Source organism: Cetorhinus maximus, chromosome 1, assembly GCF_964194155.1.
Source record: "Cetorhinus maximus chromosome 1, sCetMax3.hap1.1, whole genome shotgun sequence".
In the NCBI taxonomy this organism is placed as follows: domain Eukaryota; kingdom Metazoa; phylum Chordata; class Chondrichthyes; order Lamniformes; family Cetorhinidae; genus Cetorhinus; species Cetorhinus maximus.
In genome coordinates this window covers 108796572-108820173 of record NC_135879.1, presented here as the reverse complement: position 1 = coordinate 108820173, position 23602 = coordinate 108796572, and the positions used below count along the sequence as shown (strand labels likewise).

General features: G+C 41.5%; 1 protein-coding gene across 1 annotated transcript in view; it reads right to left on the bottom strand.

Moving 5' to 3' along the window:
- Positions 1–443: 443 nt before the first annotated feature.
- The window catches only part of haspin (histone H3 associated protein kinase), a 61719-nt gene continuing 38560 nt past the window's right edge, over positions 444–23602 (bottom strand). The window contains exons 8-15 of the mRNA XM_078552150.1: positions 20290–20375; positions 18835–18897; positions 17517–17608; positions 15261–15340; positions 15092–15180; positions 5742–5884; positions 4366–4468; positions 444–816 (exon numbers count right to left, since the gene is read on the bottom strand). Of these exons, the coding sequence (XP_078408276.1) occupies positions 609–816; positions 4366–4468; positions 5742–5884; positions 15092–15180; positions 15261–15340; positions 17517–17608; positions 18835–18897; positions 20290–20375 (864 nt within the window). The 3' untranslated portion in view covers positions 444–608. The remainder of the gene's footprint in view (positions 817–4365; positions 4469–5741; positions 5885–15091; positions 15181–15260; positions 15341–17516; positions 17609–18834; positions 18898–20289; positions 20376–23602) is intronic.

The window sequence follows — 23602 nt, the reverse complement described above, 5'->3', positions numbered from 1 at the left end:
GCTATTTTTGTTGAGTGATGACTCCCGGTTTTTCTCAGAACCTTTAACATCCACCTATACAGGAAAATCAGGTTACTGTCTCATTTGAAGACCAACAGTCCCAACAATGCAGCTCTTCCACAGTACTGCATTTGAGTGTCAACTTGAATGTGAGCTCAAACCACTCGCATAGATGCTGAACCCACAATCTCCGAGCTCGAGAGGAAGATGGGACCAACTCAAATCAGGCTAATATATAAAAGATATGGCTCGAGTAATTTTGGTTTATCTTATGTTCTATTGGCATACTGATTATTTCCAGTGCTATTAAAAGTACTCGGTTTCTTTATGTGCCAACAAGAAAGAAATTAAAAATCAATTGCAAACTCTGTTTGAAAGGTCATACTTAGTCTGTCACTGAATGATGACCAATAGGTTAGAATGGAATTTCACTTTGGCAATATAAAAATTAAATACCAGATTTAATCTGTTACTGCATTACAAGCAATCATTTGACACTGGAATTTTATTTAAGCAATACATTACATGATATTTTACAATATTTAAAAATCATTATTTTAAAGGTTATGCCACTTTATTTACATATCTGAAAATTAAGGCAAAATACTTTAGTTGTTTTGAAACAGTCGACTTGATGATAGTAAATCTACAGCACATTGATACTCTAGAGATTCATGCATGAACTCCTTAAATTTATTTTCAAGTATCTTGTGAGCTCTGGTGGTTCTTCTCTTGTACCGCATGCTTAACATTTTGTCAGCCAGGTAATGCAACCATAACACATTTGTGTGTGGATTGTACTCTGCCCAGTTGTTACTGAGAAACAAAAGGAGGAAGTGTTCATCAGTTTCATTTAAAAAAGACAAAAGAGAAATACCTGTTTTAAAAGGTGCCATCATTGTGAATTTTCAAGACTCCAATTCCTATAAACAGACAACTTCCATACCATTCTTGATATTCCAAGTGTACTATAATTATTCCATAATAGTTTTGGATAGTTTAAAAAAGATTTCATGCTAAACACAGTCTGTGGATCATGTTAAGCCAAGCCTAAAAGTTGCATCTTCTATAAAGTGTCTGGATTGAATGTCACTTTGTCAATGCAGAAATGAGCCAAGAATTATTTTAGCTAAATTTTTTCAACAAATTATTGGTCATTAGAACAATAAATGCAAAAATAATCATTTTATGACACTGATCATATCTGGTATGGCAGATAGTTGGTGTTAATCCAATTCAACAGAAACTGTGATTTGTACAATGAGGCCAAATTGCACTCAATATGTGATCCAACCAAGAGAAACCTTGCTGTAAAGTAGCTGCATGTGCAAACTGGATAATATTAATACTGTACTAGTAACAGCCTCCATAAGTATTTAGTCTGCTGTAGGTAACATCAGTATTCTACATGTTGGTGGAGTAAGACACCATAAGAATATCACCAATTGCAACATCATTAATTTGATATCCATTCATGCAAAACGGAAAAAAATGCATAACAAAAACAAAAATCCTGGAAAAACTCAACAGGTCTGGCAGTCTGTGGAGAGGAGCACAGTTAACGTTTCAAGTCCGCGTGACTCTTCAACAGAACTAAGGAAAAATAGAAAAGGGGTGAAATATAAGCTGGTTTAAGGGGGTAGGGTGGTGGGACAAGAAGAGCTGGATAGAGGGCCAGTGATAGGTGGAGATAACCAAAAGATGTCACAGACAAAAGGACAAAGAGGTGTTGAAGGTGGTGATATTATCTAAAGGAATGTGCTAATTAAGGGTAGAAAGCAGGACAAACAAGGTACAGATAGTCCTAGTGGGGGTGGGGTGTGGTGAAGGAATTGAAAAAGGCTAAAAGGTAGAGATAAAACAATGGATGGAAATACATTTAAAAATAATGGAAATAGGTGGGCAAAGAAAAATCTATATAAATTATTGGAAAAAACAAAAAGGAGGGGGAAAATCGGAAAGGGGACGGGGATGGAGGAGAGAGTTCATGATCTAAAATTGTTGAACTCAATATTCAGTCCGGAAGGCTGTAAAGTGCCTAGTCGGAAGATGAGGTGCTGTTCCTCCAGTATGCATTGAGCTTCACTGGAACAATGCAGCAAGCCAAGGACGGACATGTGGGCATGAAAGCAGGGTGGAGTGTTGAAATGGCAAGCGACAGGGTGGTCTGGGTAATTCTTGCGGACAGACCAAAGGTGTTCTGCAAAGCGGTCACCCAGTCTGCGTTTGGTCTCTCCAATGTAGAGAAAACCGCATTGGGAGCAACGAATGCAGTAGACTAAGTTGAGGGAAGTGCAAGTGAAATGCTGCTTCACTTGAAATGAGTGTTTCGGCCCTTGGACGGTGAGGAGAGGGGAAGTAAAGGGGCAGGTATTGCATCTTCTGAGGTTACATGGGAAGGTGTCGTGGGAGGGGGTTGAGGTGTAGGGGATGATGGGGGAGTGGACCAGGGTGGCACGGAGGGAACGATCCCTACGGAATGCCCCCAGGGGGAGTGAAGGGAAGATGTCTTTGGTGGTGGCATCATGCTGGAGTTGGCGGAAATGGCAGAGGATGATCCTTTGAATCCGGAGGCTGGTGGGGTAATAAGTGAGGACAAGTCTTCTCCCTCCCAGAAACATGATAGGGTCCCCCTTGTCCTCACTTATCACCCCACCATCCTCCGCATTCAAAGGATCATCCTCCGCCATTTCCGCCAACTCCAGCATGATGCCACCACCAAACACATCTTCCCTTCACTCCCCCTGGGGGCATTCCGTAGGGATCGTTCCCTCCGTGCCACCCTGGTCCACTCCCCCATCATCCCCTACACCTCAACCCCCTCCCACGACACCTTCCCATGTAACCTCAGAAGATGCAATACCTGCCCCTTTACTTCCCCTCTCCTCACCGTCCAAGGGCCTAAACACTCATTTCAAGTGAAGCAGCATTTCACTTGCACTTCCCTCAACTTAGTCTACTGCATTTGTTGCTCCCAATGCGGTTTCCTCTACATTGGAGAGACCAAACGCAGACTGGGTGACCGCTTTGCAGAACACCTTCGGTCTGTCCGCAAGCATTACCCAGACCTCCCTGTCGCTTGCCATTTCAACACTCCACCCTGCTCTCATGCCCACATGTCCGTCCTTGGCTTGCTGCACTGTTCCAGTGAAGCTCAGCGCAAACTGGAGGAACAGCACCTCATCTTCTGACTAGGCACTTTACAGCCTTCCGGACTGAATATTGAGTTCAACAATTTTAGATCATGAACTCTCTCCTCCATCCCCACCCCATTTCTGATTTCCCCCCTCCTTTTTGTTTTTTCCAATAATTTATATAGATTTTTCTTTGCCCACCTATTTCCATTATTTTTAAATGTATTTCCATCCATTGTTTTATCTCTACCTTTTAGCCTTTTTCGATTCCTTCACCACACCCCACCCCCACTAGGGCTATCTGTACCTTGTTTGTCCTGCTTTCTACCCTTAATTAGCACATTCCTTTAAATAATATCACCACCTTCAACACCTCTTTGTCCTTTTGTCTGTGACATCTTTTGGTTATCTCCACCTATCACTGGCCCTCTATCCAGCTCTTCTTGTCCCACCTCCCCCTTAAACCAGCTTATATTTCACCCCATTTCTATTTTTCCTTAGTTCTGTTGAAGAGTCACGCGGACTTGAAACGTTAACTGTGCTCCTCTCCACAGATGCTGCCAGACCTGCTGAGTTTTTCCATGTATTTTTGTTTTTGTTTTGGATTTCCAGCATCCGCAGTTTTTTGCTTTTATCTTAGAAAAAAATGCATTTTCAGTACACATTTGAATATTTCATATGTTTATACTGTATCACGTTGTGCACTATTCTTAAGCAAGGGTTTAAAAATAAACCTATTAATATCTATAAAAAGATTATGTACAACCTAATATGTTCACACATGGATTTAATTGGTTAGAAATTATAACACCAAAATGGGACTTCTGATAACATCATGAGCCAGGTAGGCGCCCAAGACAATATTCCAGACTGATGCTAATTCCTGACAAAATCATCACTTTCTGTTCCTCTTACATAATTCCTAACCACAACTGGGTGCAAAAAATTTAGAATGGCATCACAAACTAACAGCTCATGCCAGCTCCCACAAAGGGATAAACTTGCCCTTTGCTATCCAGCTATGCCCACTTAACCCAAGTGACTTTTCAAATTATCCCAATCTCCAAAGAGTGCAGAGTTCCCAAAATGTGCATCACCATATGGGCAACCTTAAATGCTTCAATGCTTTCACTGCAAGTGCTGTATATCATGTGACAAATACAAAGTGATGTTTCAAAACATATGGATGTACTCTATTAGGAAAAATTCTTAAATACTCTCAATTACTCACAGGTTTTCCTTCTTCATTTTTCTGTATATATCAAATTGATAATCTCCTTGACCATGAAAGAAACTATCCTCAGAGGAAAGATCACAAAAGTGTACAACATCATCTGGGGAGAGCAAATCATTTCAGTGTATTAAATGTAGGGAATAATAGATATGTGGGTGTGATTGTAGTACACTGATTAAAATAAAGTGTTCAGATAAAATCATAACCCAGCAAAACTAGGAGTGATGCTCCAATCTCCACAATGCCATTACAGCATTCGGGTTACTCCAACTACACCAGAGATGGGATCTTTCGGATAAGATGGTAAATCAATGGGTCATCTATCTGTCAAGGGGGTTGTAAAAGATCCAAGGCACTATTTGAAGAGGTGGAGAGGAGTTCGCCCCATTGTACTTGGCAGCATTTATTAGTTAACCAACCCTAAGATTATTTTGGTCATTTATTTCACTACTGTTTATGGAGCTTGTTGAATACAAATTTGCTTCCTCCTTTCCCAACAGTGACTGCACTTCAAAAGTTCTTAATTGGCTGTTAAGACCTTTGCAATATTGTGAGATATTGAAAAGCACTGTATAAGTGCAAGTCTCTTGCAGGGGCTCTGTTCACAATTTTCCAATCCTTGAATATGGGAGTGATAATAAAGGACTGGAGGATTGCAAATGTTACACCCCTATTTAAAAAAGGAGAAATGGATAAATCAGGCAACTACAGGTCGACAACCTAAGATCGATGGTGGGGATACTTTTTTTTGAGACAATAATCTGGGACAAAATTAATTGACATTTGGAAAAGTATGGGCTAATAAAAGACCATCAGCATGGTTGCATTAAAGGCAAATTGTGTCTGACTAACTTAATTGGATTCTTTGATGAAGAAACAAAGCGTTGATGAGAGTCGTGTGGTTGATATCTATATGGATTTTTGACAAAGTACCACATAATGGACTTATTAGCAAAATTTTCACACAAAGGGTGATAGAAGTTTGGAACTTCCTTTCACAAACAACAATTAATGCTGGGTCAATGATAATTTTAGATCTCAGATTGACAGATTTCTGTCAACCAAAAATATTAAAGGATTCTGTTAACCAAAGATATTAAAGGATTTGGGCAAATGCAGGTATATGGAGTTTGGTCACAGATCAGCCATGATCCCCTTGAATGGCGAAACAGGCTTAAGAGGGCAAATGGCCTACTCCTGCTCCTATATTATAAGGCAATTCCTGATGTTTCTTTTTCCTATATTAATATTAGATTCAGTACCACAATGTACGAGCTGAAAAAAACTCCAGGTCCAGTTGATCAAGGGGGAAGTATTTTTTTTAAAAATCAGAACTCATGGCTTTATTAAAATGCATTGACAATATTACTGACCTCTTCCCATTCTTGATAGAGTATAATCAATAATATTGACCATAAATCCATGACTATCAATGTTGAAAGTATTCCCACACAATTTGTATTCAACCTGTTTGATGTCAGTTTTCTTGATAAGAACATTACCCCAGTGCAAGTCTCTGAAAATGAATTCAAACAAGGATCTAGATAAATGAACAATTAATATCAAAAATAACCTGGCAGATTATGAAAATACCTAGGAACCAACATTTCTGGGGCTGAGGGCAGATTTCTATGTGATGCCAGGAGGGAATCCACAAGTTGAGGCAGAGTCCAGATTTGCCACATCTTACACAACTTCCAAAATTTGAAATCCAAAATGGTGGGTGATTTTTGGTCCCCTCAGCTGTCAGTCAGATTTGTCATGTCAGGAATTACCACAGAATTCCACCCAGTTCAATTGGAGATAGCTGGCAAAGCAAAAAACAAAAAAATGTCTCCACTACTTTTCTTTAGACAACGACTTTACACCTCACCAGGGCATTGCTTCCACAGGTGGGGGTCCATTGGACCCAAATGTTGAAAATTTTGTCCCATGATTTGGAACTTAAATGGCTGGGAAAAAAGTGGCATGTGGAAGTCCTGTCCCATCACATCTCCACTTCCTTATAATGACAGAGAGCAAAATCAATAACAAATGATGTACAATAGCATTTTCGCCATCGTGTCAACAGATTAGGCTACCGTGGCAAAAAACGTGGGTGTGCTACAAACAATTACATATTAGCACCAAATTCAAGTCAAACAAAACATGTTGATTTTGGAATACAGATCTCGGTTATGATATTTGGGAAAGACGTAAGGAGCACCTCATGTTTGAATGCAATGCATGATACTGACTTATGAAATGGTCATAACTTGGAGTGGAATGAACTTCTATTTAATCAATAAATGAAACATTCCACAACACTTCCAGACATAGGCTGCTTTGCGTTCATGGTTTTATGGGCAAATGAACTAAAGAACCGCTCATATTTCACAAGCATTTATTTCCTTACGTCTCCCCTGAAGGAACAGCTCAAGCACAGATACCAACAAGCCTCCAGTACCTCCCAAATGTGGTGAAAGCAATTGAAGGTGTTTATCTCAGCTAAATATGATCCTGTCCTCATCTGGAGAAAAATTTTCCCACGGGGCTGAATTTTACACTGATTGGGCGGGCACGCGCATGCCCGACCCGATTGGGCGTGAAATTGCGCGAGATGACGTTGGGCAAGCATCCTGACATCATCCTGCACTCTCACAATATTTCGGTCTGCGGGCGTGCGCAAAAGTCGGAAGCATGCCCACCGACAATTAAAAAGGTAAATGAAGCCCTCTAACGGCACAATTGTCTGTCATTTTACGTGGCCCGTCCAGCCTTACAGTTGGCAGACAGGCAAATCGGCCAGGCAGCCTTGGCATTTTTCAACAAACCTCATCCATGGGTGGGATGAGATTTCCATGATGAAATATAAATAAATTTCTGTGGGCAGCATTTTCATAAGCTAAATTTTCAGGTCACTGTTTAAGATGCATGGACACATTTTTTCAGCTTTCGAAACCTTTATTTTTGCTTTTTCGGGTCTTTGGCTCCGAGGCAGCTCTCTGCCTTCAAGGAGCTTTCTATGAACGCTGGCCCGCATCTGCACTGACGTCATCATCTGCCCTCTTCCCGCCCCCATCCCGGCAGCGCTGAGCTTTTCAGCGCATGTTTCACACTGGCTGGCTGTTAATTGGCGAGCCAGCGCGAAATCGCGGTCGGCGGCCGATCGCGGTCAGCGGTCCGTTTCTCGGCTGATCCCGGGGGCACAGGCTCATGAGAGAATAGAACATAAGAAGTAGGAGCAGCAGTGGACCATACGGCCTGTTGAGCCTGCTCTGCCATTCAATATGATCATAGCTGATCTTCAGCTTCAACTCCACTTTCCCATCCACTCCTCATATCCCTTCATAACCTAAGAAACCAAATATCTGTCCATCCCAGCCTTAAATACATTCAATGATAGAACATCCACAACCCTATGGGGTAGAAATTTTCAAAGATTCAGAACCCTTTGAGTGAAGAAATTTCTCCTCATCTCAGTCCTAAACAATTGAACTCATCATCAGGCTGTGCCCCCAAGTTCCCCAGCCAGGGAAAACAACCTCAATGTCTACCCTGTTAATCCCCTTCAGGATCTTGTATGTTTCAATGAGATTGCCGCTCATTCTTTGAAAGCCAGAGAATACAGAGCCAATTTACTCAGTGTCTCATCAAAGGACAACCATCTCATCCCAGGGACCAATCTAGTGAACCTCTGCTGCACTGCCTCCTTGCAAGTAAATCCTTCCTTAAATATGCAGGCCAAAACAGCATACAGTATCACACATCAGCAATGCAGCCCAACCAAATTTTTTAAATACATGCAAATTAAGGTGGACGATATAACAGGCATACAGTTCTCCATTTTGTCACATGGCCCTACACCCATGTGATTCTCTATACTGAGATGCAACAGGAAAATTAATTGAGGCTGACTGAGCTGACAGAGTCCTAAATTACATAGCTGCTAGACTGGATCTGCGGCAGGTGGTGAGGGAACCAACAAGAGGGAAAAACATGCTTGACCTCATCCTCACCAACCTACCTGCTGTAGGTGTATCTGTCCATGACAGTATGGGTAAGAATGACCACTACGCAGTCATTGTGGAGATGAAATCCCGCCTTCACATTGAGGATACCCTCCATCGTGTTGTGTGGTACTAACACAGTGCTAAATGGGATAGATTTCGAACAGATCTAGCAACTCAAGACTGGGAATCCACGAAGCGCTGTGGACCCTCAGCAGCAGCAGAATTGTACTCAACCGCAGTCTGTAACCTCACGGTCCGGCATATCCCCCACTCTACCATTACCATCAAGCCAGAGGATCAACCCTGGTTCAATGAAGAGTGCAGGAGGGCATGCCAGGAGCAGCACCAGGCATACCTAAAAATAAGGCGTCAAACTGGTGAATCTATAACACAGGACTACTTGCGTGCCTAACAGCATATGCAGCAAGTGATAGGCAGAGCAGCTACTAGCAGCATCTACCCGGCTATGTGGAAAATTGCCCACTGTAGCCAGAAAGGCTAAGCAAGCTGCAACATTCATGGAACATGATGGTAAAGGATGCCAACATAGAAGCAGTGCGCAGGAATGGAATGTGCACTATCAGCAAAAGGAGAAGGGACGGTTGATTGCAAGGAACAGAAGGTACCCCCCCCTCCACTGGATGAGTCAACACAAATGAGAAACTAACTTATTCACAAAGGAACAATGTAACAGATGTAACCTGTTTTACACATCGCTAAGTAAACCGAAGACCATGACTCACATGAGTATGTGATTAAGAACGTTCTCAATGCTGGGTGCAACTGTATAGAAGGGACTTCTGAGGCATCGACAGCGAAGACCTGCAGGAACAACCTTCGCAAAGTGGACCCTGAGTCAGGGACTCAGTGACAAGATCTACCGCCAAGCCAGAGACTGATCACCTCCCCTTGAACAGGTAGAATCATTACATTCCAAACTGTGTAAACTTTGAGAGTTATTTTGGTAAAGCGCTTTTGAATAAATCTGTGTGATATAATAAAGTCGACTTGAAACAAACTACCGTTGGTAAGACTTGTTTGTCCATACGTCAGTTGTACTCATAGGCAGAGTCAACACCAGGTATGTCCTGCACACGAATAACAGGGCAAATCCGACCCGGCCAATTACCGCCCCATCAGTCTACTCTCGATTATCAGTAAAGTAATGGAAGGGGTCATCAACAATGCTATCAAGTGGCACTTGCATAGCAATAACGTGCTCACTGATGCCCAGTTTAGGTTCCGCCAGGGACACTTAGTTCCTGACCTTGTTACAGCCTTGGTTCAAGCATGGACAAAAGAGCTGAACTTCCAAGGTGAGGTGAGAGTGACTGCCCTTGACATCAAGGAAGCATTTGACAAAGTGTGGCACCAAGGAGCCCTATCAAAACTGGAGGCAATGGGAATCAGGGGGAAAACTCTCCACTAGTTGGAGTCACACCTAGCACAAAGGAAGATGGTTGTGGTTGTTGGAGGTCAGCCATCACAGCTTCAGGACATCACTGCAGGAGTTCCTCAGGGTAGTGTCCTAAGCCAAACCATCTTCAGCTGCTTCATCAATGACTTTCCTTCCATCGTAAGGTTAGAAGTGGGAATGTTTGCTGATGATTGCACAGTGTTCAGCATCATTTGCGGCTCCTCAGTTACTGAAGCAGTCCATGTCCAAATGCAGCAAGACCTGGATAATATCCAGGCTTGGGCTGACAAGTGGCAAGTAACATTCCTGCCACACTAGTGTCAGGCAATGACCATCTCCAACAAGAGAGAATCCAACCATCGCCCCATGATGTTCAATGGCATAACCATCACTGAGTCCCCAAATATCAACATCCTGGAGGTAACCATTGACCGGAACTATAAATACTGTGGCTACAAGAACAGGTCAGAGGCTAGGAATCGTGCGACGAGTAACTTGCCTCCTGATTTCCCAAAACCTGTCCACCACCTACAAGGCACAAGTTATGTACGAGTGTGATGGAATACTCCTCACTTGCCTGGATAAGCGCACCTCCCACATTCACTGAAGAAGCTGGACACCATCCAGGACAAAGCAGCCCGCTTGACTGGCACCCACAAACATTCAATCCCTCCACCACCGATGCACAGCAGCAGCAGTGTGTACAATCTACAAGATGCACTACAGGAATTCACCAAGGCTCTTTAGACAGCACCTTCCAAACCCACGACCACTACCACCTAGAAGGACAGGGGCAGCAGATAGATGGGAACACCACCACCTGGAGGTTCCCCTCCAAGTTACTCACCATCCTGAATTGGAAATATATCGCTGTTCCTTCACTATTGCTGGGTCAAAATCCTGGAACTCCCTTCCTAACAGCACTGTGGACACCAGGTGGACTGCATCGGTTCAAGAAGGCAGCTCACCGCCACCTTCTCAAGGGCAACTCAGGATAGGCAATAAATGCTGGCCCAGCCAGCGAAGCCCACATTCCATAAATGAATTTTAAAAAAAGAGACCAAAACTGTTCACATTATTCTAGGTGTGATCTAACTAGTGCCTTGTATAGTTTTAGCAAGACTTCCCTATCTTTAATACTCCATTCTCTTTGAAATAAAGGCCAACATTCCATTTGCCTTAACCATTAACTGCTGAACTTGTATGCTAGCTTTTTGGGATTCATGCACGATGACCCCCAAATTCCAATGTGCTGCAGCTTTCTTCAGTCTTTCTCCATTTAAATAATATTCAGCTCCACTTTTCTTCCTGCCAAAGTGCATAACCTCACACTTTTCCACATTATATTCCAGCTGCTACATTTTGGCCCACTCACTTAACCTGTCTATATCCCTCTGTAGATTCTTTGGGAAGAATTTTCCCCCGTTGGAGGGAAGTGCAGGAGCGGGTGCAGCCCCCCCGCTCACCAACCCAAAGATCCTGCTCTTTGTGTCATCCTCACCACTTGCCTTCCCACCTATTTTTGCGTCATCCGCAAACTTGGTGATGGTACATTCATTTTCCTCATACAAGTCATTAATATATATTGTAAATAATTGTGGCCCCAGCACTGATCCCTGTGGCACTCCACTAGTTACAGGTTGCCATCCTGAAAATGCCGTATTTCAACTTTGTCATCTATTAGTCAGCCAGTCCTCTATCCATGCTAATATACTACCCCCAACACTATGGGCTCTTATCTTATTAAGTAGCCTTATGTGTGGTACCTTATCGAACATCTTTTGGAAATCCTAATATAATACATCTACTGGTTCCCTGTTATCTATCCTGCTTGTTACCTCTTCAAGAATTCTAATAAATTTGTCAGGCATGATTTCCCCTTCATAAAGCCATGCTGACTCTGCTTAATTATATTATGCATTTCTCAATGCTCTGCTATTACATCCTTTATAACAGACTCCAACATTTTCCCAATGACAGATGTTAAGCTAACTGGTCCATAGTTACCTGTTTTTTTTGTCTCCCTCCCTTTTTGAATAAGGGTGTTACATTGGCAGTTTTCCAATCCTCTGGGACTTTTCCAGAATTTAAGGACTCTTGGAAGATTACTACCAGTGCATCCACTATCTCTGCAGCTATTTCCATTAATATCCTAGGATGCAACCCATCAGGACCAGGTGACTAATTGGCCTTTAGCCCCATTAGCTTCCTTAGTACTTTTTCTCTGGTGATAGTTATTTTATTTATTTCCTCCCCCCTCTTTGCTTCATGACTATTTAGTATTTTTGGTATGCTATTAGTGTATTCTACCTTGAAGACTGATGCAAAGTATTTATTCAACTCATCTGCCATTTCCTGGTTCCCCATTATTATTTTCCCAGCCTCATCCTCTAAGGGGCCTATGTTGACTTTGGCCTCTCTCTTCCTTTTTAATACTTTTCAAAGGAAGTTCTTACAGTCCGTTTTTATATTACTTGCTACTTTACCCTCAAAGTTTATTTTCTCCCTCTTTATTATTTTTTTAGTCATCTTTTGTTGGTTTTTAAAACTTTCCAAATCCTCTGGCTTACCACTAATCTTTGCCACATTGTAAGCTTTTTCTTTCACTTTGATATTATCCTTAACTTCCTTGGTTAACCATGGTTGGTTTATCCCCTACAGTCTCCTACAATCCTTCTTCCTCACTGAGATATATCTTTGTTGTGAGTCATGAACTATTTTCTTAAACGTCTGCCATTGTTCATCAACTGTCTTTTCTGCTAAACTTCTTTCCCAGTCCACTCCAGCCAACTCTGCCCTCATTCCTTTGTAATTACCCTTATTTAAGTTTAGCACAGTTGTTTCCAAACTATGTTTCTCACTCTCAAACAATTGCTATATTCCACCATTTTGGTCACTGTTTCCTAGGAGATCTTTTACTCTGAGATCATTTATTAAACCTACCTCATTACACATTACCAAGTCCAAAATAGCCTGGTCCCTGGTTGGAACCACAACATATTATTCTAAGAAACTGTCCCAGATACACTCTATGAATTCTTGCTCGTGGCTACCTCTCTCAATTTGATTTTCCCAATTTACATGGAGATTAAAATCACCCATGATTAATATACTGCCTTTTTTCACATGTCCTTATTTATTTATTTATTCTGATTTATTCTCTGCCCAACAGCATAGCTACTGTTAAGGGGCCTATAGACTACTCCCACCAGTGTCTTCTTTCCCTTGATATTTCTTCCCTCCACCCATATGGATTCCGCATCTTCCAATCCAAGATCGTTTCTTGCTATCGTACTTATTCCATCTCGTACTAACAAAGCTACCCCATAACCCTTTCCTTCCTGCCTGTCCTTTTGAAAAGTCACACACCCGAGTATTTAGTTCCCAGCTTTGATCTCCTTGTAACCATATCTCCGTAATGGCTATCAGATCATTCCCATTAATCTCTATATGTGCCACTAATTCATTAATTTTGTTCCAAATACTACGTGCATTTAAGTAAAGAGCCATTAATTTTGCCTTTTTACCATTTTTCCCCCTTTGATCCTATTTGCTGCTGTTTTTTTAATGTTTGTTCACTCTGTCCCTTCCTATCACATGCTGGGTATCATTACCTAAGTAGCTGCCGCCATATCCTTTTGCTTTGTAAGCCTACTTATCCCCTCTCCAGAACCCTCCACTCCTCTATTTAGTTTAAAGCCCTCTCTACAGCTCTAGTTATTCAATTCACCAGGACACTGGTCCTAGCATGGTTCAAGTGAAGCCCATCTCACCAGAACAGCTCCCTTCTACCCCAATACTGGTGCCAGTGCCCCATGAACTGAAACCCATTCCTCTTACCCAATCTCTGAGCCACGCATTTAACTCCTTGACTTTATTTAACCTATGCCAGTTTGCCAGTGGTTTAGGTAGTAATCCCGAGATTATTACCTTGGAGGTTCTGCTTTTTAATTTAGCTCCCAACTGTTCAAATTCTTTCAGCAGGGCCTCCTTTCTAGTCCTATCAATGTCATTGGTACCAGCATGGACGTTGGCAACTGGATCCCTCTCCTCCCACTCCAAGTTCCTGTCTAACCCTGAGGAGTTGTCCTTAACCCCCTGGCACCGGGCAGGCAACACAGCCTTCGGGACTCTCGCTCAGGGCTGCAGAGAACAGTATCTATCCCACTAATTATACTGTCCCCTACCACTACTATGTTCCTATTTGCTCCCCCCACTTGAATGGCTCCCAGTGTTGTGGTCAGTTCGTTATTTCTTCCCTGTAGTCCCTGCTCCCATCCACACAGCTTGCAAGAACCTCATAACTGTTGGATAATTTCAGGGGCTGAGTCTCCTAGAATGCTACCCCCTGGGTCCCCATATCTGCAGTCACACCCTCCTGTCCCTGATCACAGACCAAATTTAAATTATCTAACCTGTGGGGTGTGACCGTCTCCTGGAGCAAGGTGTCCAGGTAACTTTCCCCCTCCCTGATGTGGCGCAATATCTGAGGCTCAGACTCTAGCTTAACTGTGATCCGAAGTTCCTCAAGCTGCACTTACTACAGATGTGTTTGCTCCAGATCACCTTGGTGTCCAGCAGCTTCCACATGCTGCAGCAGCAACACATCGCCTGTCCTGCCATCACTGTCTTATTTTATTTAATTAATTAATTACTCTAGTATCCCTGCTTTTTACACTCTATTGAATTTAATTATTTACACCAGTATCAATCTTATACTTAACATGCTATTTTTAAGAAAGAGAAAATAAAAACTAGAGACCTAAGCACTAACTATAGACCCTAATTTTAATCTAAAGACTAGAAATACTCACCAATCCAACTCACCAATCAGCTGCTTGCCACGCTCTTTTTAAATGAAGTCTCCTCACTCTGTTTTAAATAGAGTCCACAAGCTCACCCGCTCTCTGTTTTAAATAAAGTCCACGCTCACTCACTCTCTGTTTTCATTTCTGGGACCAGTTCATTTAATGTGCAAGCCTCGGCTATTCTTAGATGGTTCTCAATAGCCTTACTGTGAAAATCCATGCAAGTCACCCTGCAAAATCTATACATTCACTTGAGTCAAGATTCTGGAGCAAGCTCTTTCTCAGAAAACAGGCCCCTTAAATGTTGAATGGTTCCCTGAAAATGGCAAGCACAGTACTCGCTGGTGACTTCTTATTTTATTCCATTACATGTGACTACACTTCAAAAAGTACTTCCTCAGCTTTAAAGCGCTTTGAGACATAGTGGTCCTGAAACGTTCTATATAACTAAAAGTCAATCTTTCTTTATGCAAAAGACATTGAAAGATTCTGCTTTCCTCTCTTACCTATGTTCAAAATTTAAAGCATTTTCAGCCACAGCCAAGGATGCAGTTACTTGATGTAGTATACTTCTTGCTGCTTCAAGGGAAGGTATCTGCAGAAACAGTTTGATTTAATAAATTTGATAGGAAGATAAGTAGTGTCATCTCTATAGAAAACAATTAAAAGAGTTACCTTTGTTCTCATACTTTCTAGATCACAACCACCATATTCAAATTCAAAAATGACGTAAAGTTGCTCATTGTGCGATCGATCTAGTAAAGAGAAAATAACTATAATCAATCAAAAGTTTTTGATTTCAAGTAGCAATCCAATTTAGATTATTTTGGCAGAATAACACCAAAAAGCTTGAAGTTATTGATAAGCATGACTGAGCTAGAAACTGGAAGACAATGCTGCTTATATCTCCAATTATATTGCTAAAAAAAAAAGACATTTTTTGTTGAAGCTTTTCGTCTTGTACTCATCAGGACAATTCGCAATAAAATACCAATGTCTGGGGAAACAAAATATTTATACTATATACAATATATTTGTACAACATATTTATACTGATATACCATGGCAACGCCTCTACCAATCAGAGTCTACTTGCCAACCAATCAGCACTCTCTTCTCATACAGTACATGTTGTTTCCCCTGACATTGGTATTTCTTGCGAATTGTCCTGATGAGCGCAAGACGAAAAGCTTTGACCAAAACAAAAGTGTTTTTTCCTGCAATACTCAAGCTCTGTACCACCAAACAACTATCTATCTCCAATTATACTTAATTCATATTACTCTGCTGATCTTTAAAAAAGGTGTTCCTTCAGCAATGATTTTTTTCAAAGCTATTTAATTTGCTATGAATGTGACAGGTAGCAAGAATGTTGAGAAGGTAGCAAAACCAGTGATAATTAATCCATAAAGATAATAAGTTAATTATTCACTTTAAGCTACAACCACATTTCTTTAAAATAACCATATCTGCTCTTTGTCACCTATCCAATCAAGCAACAAGACCAGAAATACAGAGGGAAACCTACCCCATTAAAACATTGGTGATGCAGCACATTGATATAATTAAGCTCTACAAAATATTGCCAGTAAAAAGGGAATAATGTGAAGTGGAACACTTAAGAGGAGAGAATAGTGAGTTCTTAGAAATTGACAGGGTTATGAAGTAAATATTTCACAGCATTATTTACAAAAGGAGATGTTGTAGAAGGGTAATTCCTGAACTTACTGGAAGTAATATATTATAATAAATAAAAGCAAAGCATTAGAGAAGCCAGTTAAGTCAAACAGGCCAAACAATCTATAAGGGTCTTGAGAGAAATGGGTGCCAGATGTTCCAAAGAGTGGCATGCAGTTCTAAAGAAACTTTGAAAAGAAGCTGAATAAATATTTAATTCCCTGTTTTAGTAGATGTTAAGATATTGGGGTAAGAATTGGTTAGAGCCCAATTTTGGTCACGAAAACAATCATGTGCTCAAAGCATGTATCCTACCCAGAAGGCCTAAGATTCACTCAAAATTGGGCCTCAGGTCTCATTTGAACAATTTAAATAAGATGCTCAGTCTGTCACACCTCGAAAGCTAGCTCATCCGTTATAAGATCCTATATGAGCTATCTGTATATGAGCAGCAACCCTCAGCCAATATCTCGGGAAGGTGGGCTGATTCTGGGCCAGCAGCAGCCTTCAGGAGGGCTGAGGAGCACTCTAAATCATGGTTTAAAAGAGAAAAAAAATACTTACCATTTTTGTGATGGCCACTCCCTAGGCTGAATCTACACCAAAAAAAACCCAGTGCCTGCTCTTCTCAGGACAACCGAATTTCCCAGAGTGGTTTAAAAGCAGATGTTAGGTCCCCCAGTAAAACAGAACTTAGTGCCCTTTTTAAACAGCCAGCAAGGACATTAATATTTTAGACAACTTTGAAACACGGGAACAGCACCAGAAAAGCACCACAAAATTGGTGCACCTGGCCCCCACTCTGCACCCGATATGGTAAGGACCAATTTCTCCCCTAATGGCTCTGATCAACCTTTTATACTCTGACAATGTTGGAGAAGGAAATTGATATTTCTCAAAGGAAGGAATTAACAGATGGCGTGGAAGGGGAGTCCATGGTAGAATAGAAGAACCTGTTGATCTTGTACTTTGGAAAGAGTTGGCATGATTGACTGATCGACCTTTTTTTGCTCTGTATTTTGTTATGCTTTCATAAATAGCATGCAAGAAATCAGAACATTCCCTAGACAATTTGATTCTCATTTTCTTACTGCAAGTAGATTTCAAACATCAAAAGGTATGCTACACCTGTCTTGTCCCAAATTTGGGAAAGTACATTTCTATTCTTTTAAGTGTGCCAGAAAAAAAACATTTATTTTAGGAACAATAGACAAATTTTTTAACACCTTAAAAACAAGCTATTAAGGTTCTCACCTGGACGGTCATTTTCAGAAGTCTTGGATTGATTATACTTGTCCCAAGCTTTAAGTAACTCCAGAGGGTAAGAATCTTTCACACAATGCACACTGAAAAACAAGAATTTAATTTACTTTGCGATACTTAATACAATTTAGATTAAAAAGCCCAGATACATGGTACCAAGGGTAGAGCATGGTGGCCTCTTTTATCCACAGCATGATGAAACTAAAGATATTGCCAAAATATGTGCAATGATTAATATGAGAACAGCAGGAATCTGCAAAACTCAAGCTGCAGAAAACCTAACCTCTCTTTCTAGCTCTAGGGAGTGGGGGTTCCTGGGTGCTCTGGAATGGCACAATCAGCTCCAATCCTACTGCATTAATCACACCAAAACAAAATTGCAAATCTTTGAGATTCAGGTCACTCCACTGCCCTGGATCACCAAGACGGTTGCAATTTACATCCTTGAATAGGATGGTATACTCAGTGTAATGGACTCCAAACATGCACCAGTATATCTGGGTCCTGGTCTGTTTTCCTGTTGTTCTACCACAGTGGAGCTGGGCCAGGAAGGTAGCAAAAGGGCAGTGGAATTTCAGCCCCAAATTATTTAAGAAGTGCATACTGACAGCTGTACAAAGTCAACTTGTTATTGGCCAACTTATTAAACATTTTGAAATATGTGTACACCTGCAGCAGAAAACAAAAGTAAACAGGACCTGCAAGAGCAAAATGTAATTAATTTGCACACAGAACTTCCAATTGGATAACTCTTTCAAATAGCCATCCTAAGCACAATGGGCTGAATGGCCTCCTCTGTGCTGTGAAATTCTATGGTCAACGTGACAGAAAAATTAATTTCAATTTTTTGTTGCAGTTTCCTTTCATTTTTTAAAAATTAACAAGGAGCTTTATTTTTCTCAGTTACCAAAGTGGACATATAATTTTCTGACAATTAAGTATTCATTAATATATGACTATAATCACAATTATTAAACCTTTGATAGAGATGTCATCAGACATTAACTGGTTGCAGACGGCAGGCATTTAATCTCTAAAAGTTAACCTATAAACCTCCAAACTCTGAACACCACTATTGCCATTTGTCAGATTTTTGCTGCGCATATTTTCAAATTACTAATTTTGTTAGGTATGAACCAAGAGGAAATTCTTACAAGTCTACTTAACAAAAGCAGTCAAAAGATTATGCCATTTTTTTGAAGCAACCATTTCAAAAGGACGTCAATATCATTAACTGATGCTAATGCTTGTGAGAAATAATAACAGTACAGTTGCAGAATTCAAATCAAAAATTCATAAGTGCACTTACGAATGCAAGGAAATAAATCCAATTGTGCAGTTTTCACTTTCTTCACTCAGCTGACTTAGTTCCCTAAGGGGAAAATATTTTTCCATTTAGAATTACTGTTAAATGAAAACAACAATTCAATTGAGCATTGGGTGGCATCATGTCATGCAGTCTAAAATCTTTTTCCAGCTCTGCAGTGTGACTTTGAATCCAGGCTGCCTGAATCAAATAGGAGGTTCTCTCTCTAATAATTATAAAAGTACCAAGTGAAATGGCTTTTGGCAGTGTTGACTCAGTTCTAAATGGACACAAAAAAGTGCTTATAATTCAGCAGCAAATTGAACGCTTCAGCCAGAAAGACCACAGGGATGCCTGTTCAAGAAATAGAAATTACACTGGTACAGTATGGCATGGCATGCTTTTTACAAAGAAGACATTACAGGACAGTCAGACAGAATATAGCAATGTTATTCAATACCTTAGCCACATATGGTTAAGTTGGAATTCAGATGTAGATAACTGCATTTTTGATTAGCAAATTTAAAAAACAGTAATAGTCACCATCAATGAACATGTAGGGCATAAGTTATACCAACAGTCGCTTGGTAGTACAGAACTTGAATATTGCTGAAAAGAGATATATTGCCGAAGCTTTTTACCTTGCAATCATTAGGACAAATGTAAGAATGCCAAACTTCAAACAATCGCAATTCGTACTACAGGAGAAAAGGTGCTGATTGGTTGGCAGGTCGACTCTGATTGGCCGAGACATTGCCATGGAGAAAACAATGGGAAACTATAGTCTCCCCAACCTCCCAGGTAATTCAAAAAAGGCACAAGGCTTGAACGTACTCCTTTTGTTTACAGAGAAGGGGCGCCCGCATACAAATATGTGTCACTTCTAGCAAGCGTAAATGAGCCACATCACAAGCTCTTAAATTGGCTGTTAGCATAGCTATTAGCGCACTCAGGATTGTTCAACAAGCAATTTAATAACATTTATTAACAAATAACAAACAAATTTAATAACAAATCCACATTCTGGATGGTGTGGAGGGCAGGTCTTGCTCACCTTAACAAGCAGGCCAATATTCTCAGCAATCACACTGATGAAGTGCTTGCAATTGCTAGACAAAACTTAGAAGCTGCACTAAGATGTGCTTTATCAGAACTTCAAACTTTGGTGAAAGATGTTTGTTCATTAAAAATGCACTTGAGGTACATTTACCTGTGTTGGATGAAATGCATTTTTAACTAAAATTAGTGTATGTGGCTAAAATGGGGCAATTGCTTAGTGATTTTTATTAAACAAAACTAGAGTAACGGGAACTTTACTCTGCATCTCTCCTGCACTATAATTAAGGGCTCAATGCAGGTGTTGAAAAGCACTTCATTATCCAGCAATGATTTTCTTCATTTTTAAAAAAAATCTGCTTGAAAGTTATTAAAGAGTAATTCTAAAACATAAACACATACCTTGAAATTATTATTTCAGGAAGGATCTCTTCAAATTTCTTTTGTGGTTCACCATTCATAGGTTTCTCCCCTTCGATAGGGATTATCTGCAAGTCAATCACAGTTTCATTATCTGGGATACAGGTGCAAAGAAAACACAACTTGCAGTTCTTCAGTGCGTTGCTGCTTATGGATAACATGTGAATTAGCTCTAGGATCTTTCTAGGATCTGTTGGTACTTTAGCATGTGATAGTTGGCAGCATATGGAAAAAAGACAGGCATGCACACTTGTTGGGCAGAATTTTTCCATCGACAAGCTGGGGGCGGGGACCGCTCGCCGAAGCGAAGATGACGTGGGATGATGTTGGGGGAACCCCCGACGTCATCCCGACCCATTTAAATATTCAGGAAGGTGGGAGGACAGCGCGATCAGCTGTCCTCCCACTGACCTGTCAATAGCCAATTGAGGCCATTGACAGGATACTTAAATCAATTAAAGGCCCTGCCCGTCCAACCTTAAGGTTGGCGGGCAGGCCAGGAGCCCCAGTGGCCTTCTGAAAAAACATGAAACCTCATCCACCAGCGGGATGAGGTTTCATGTCGGTTTTTAAAAACTTTAATAAAGTTTCTGTGATATTTATTAACATGTCCCATCTCGTGCGACATTGTCACATGAGAGGGACATGTTAATAATTTTTTTATTTTTCTATTTTTTAACTTTCAAAAACTTTCAGCACTCTCCCTGAGGCAGCACTTAGTCTCAGGGAGCAGTGCGCTCTTTCGCGCGCATGCACGAAAGAGCGCACTCTGGCAGTTGGGGAATCTCCCCCCACCCACACAGGAAGCGCATAGTGCTTCCTGTCGGGCGGCCCACTGGGCGGGCCTTAATTGGCCCACCCACTCAAAATGGCTGCAGGGCCCGTTTCGGCAGCGGCAATCGGCTGCCCGCTCATCGCCGAGCCGGTGGGGCCCACCCACCCATCAAGGGCAAAATTCTGCCCATTAAGTTTTGATCACTCAATTAAAAATGCAGAATTCAAAACAGCCCATCACTCAAATGGCATTTTTACTTGCAACAAAACATCTTTCACTTAATATAACTATCTCATCAGGTAAAAGTTGTCCAGGTTGTTGCTGGTCTCGCTTTTGATATAAAATTAAGTGCTTTTGCCCTCTTTTGACTATTAACCAAGAGCTGGTACTTAAATCCTATCCATTACTAATCCATCTCCTCCCAAAAAAAAATTGTGTTTGGATTACAGACAAAGACAAGAGGAAAATTCTTTGTGCCAACTGCCTGAGGCCTGGACCTGGTGACTAGGGTTACCTCAATGAGCGCTAATTAAAGAAGCAAAATACAGAGTTAGGTGGTGAGGGAGGGGAGTATTATTCATATTAAACCTATCCATTATAATTGGGATACATTGAAACGAGCTTAACAGAGGAAGAGATAATGCATTAACAATTGCAGCTGATCTGAGGTAGTGTTAAAGTAGAAATGACAATATAGTCAAAAAGATTAAGCTGGTGAAGGTGTTCACAGTCAAACAAATGCTTTGTTACAAATGCATGGAATAAAGTATAATGGAATATAAATTTAACATTAGAAGTACAGTTAAAATATGGGCATTACAGAATCAAGCAAATGTTGTCATGTGTTTACATCCCCATCCTCAATGATGGAGGAGCCCAGCACAGCAGTGCAAAAGATAAGGCTGAATCATTAGCAACAATTTTCAGCCAGAAATGCCGATTGGATGATCCATCTCGGCTTCCTCCGGAGGTCCCCAGCATCACAGATGCCAATTTTCAGCCAATTCGATTCACTCCACATGAAATCAAGAAAAGTGGCTGAAGGCACTGGATACTGCAAAGGCTATGGGCCCTGACAACATTCCAGCAATAGTACTCGAGACCTGTGCTCCAGAACTTGCCATACCCCTAGCCAAGCTGTTCCAGTGCAGCTACAACACTGGCACCTACTTGGCTATGTGGAACATTGCCCAGGTATGTCCTGTACACACAAAGCAGGACAAGTCCCACCCAGCCAATTACCGCCCCATCAGTCTACTCTTGATCATCAGTAAAGTAATGGAAGGGGTCATCAACATACTATCAAGTGGCACTTGCTTAGCAATAACTTGCTCACTGATACTGAGTTTGAGTTCCGCCAGGGACACTCAGTTCCTGACCTCGTTACAGCCTTGGTTCAAACATGGACAAAAGAGCTGAACTCCCAAGGTGAGGTGAGAGTGACTGCCCTTGACATCAAGGCAGCACTTCAAGTGTGGCATCAAGGAGCCCTAGCAAAACTGGACTCAATGGGAATCAGGGGGAAAAAGTCTCCACTGGCTGGAGTCGTACCTAGCACAAAGGAAGATGATTGTGATTGTTGGAGGTCAGTCATCTCAGCTCCAGGACATTGCTGCAGGAGTTTCTCAAGGTAGTGTCCTAGGCCCAACCATCTTCAGCTGCTTCATCAATGACCTTCCTAACATCATAAGGTCAGAAATGGGGATGTTCAGCATCATTTGTGACTCCTCAGATGCTGAAGCAGTCCATGTCCAAATGCAGCAAGACCTGGACAATATCCAGGCCTGGGCTGACAAGTGGCAAGTAACATTCGTGCCACACAAGTGTCAGGCAATGACCATCTCCAAAAGAGAGAATCCAACCATCGCCCCTTGGGGTTCATTGGCATTACCATCACTGAATCCCCCACTATCATCAGCCTGGGGGTTACCATTGACCAGAAACTGAACTGGACTAACCATATAAATACTGTGGCTACAAGAGCAGGTCAGACGTTAGGAATCATGCGATGAGTAACACATCTCCTGACTCCCCAAAGCCTGTCCACCATCTACAAGTCAGGAATGTGATGGAATACTTTCCACTTGCCTGGATGAGCGCAGCTCCTACAACACTGAAGAAGCTGGACACTGTCCAGGACAAAGCAGTCCATTTGGTTGGCACCATATCCACAAACATTCACGCCCTCCACCACCAACGCACAGTAGCAGCAGTGTGTAGCAACTGCAGGAATTCACCAAGGCTCCTTAGACAGCACCTTCCAAACCTACAACCACTACCACCCAGAAGGACAAGGGCAGCAGATAGATGGGAACACCACCACCTGGAAGTTCCCCTCCAAGTCATACACCATCCTGACTTGGAAAAATATCGCTGTTCCTTCACCGTCACTGAGTCAAAATCCTGGAACTCCCTTCCTAACAGCACTGTGGGTGTAACTACACCACATGGACTACTGCGGTTCAAGAAGGCAGCTCACCACCACCTTCTTAAGGGCAATTAAGGATGGGCAATAAATGC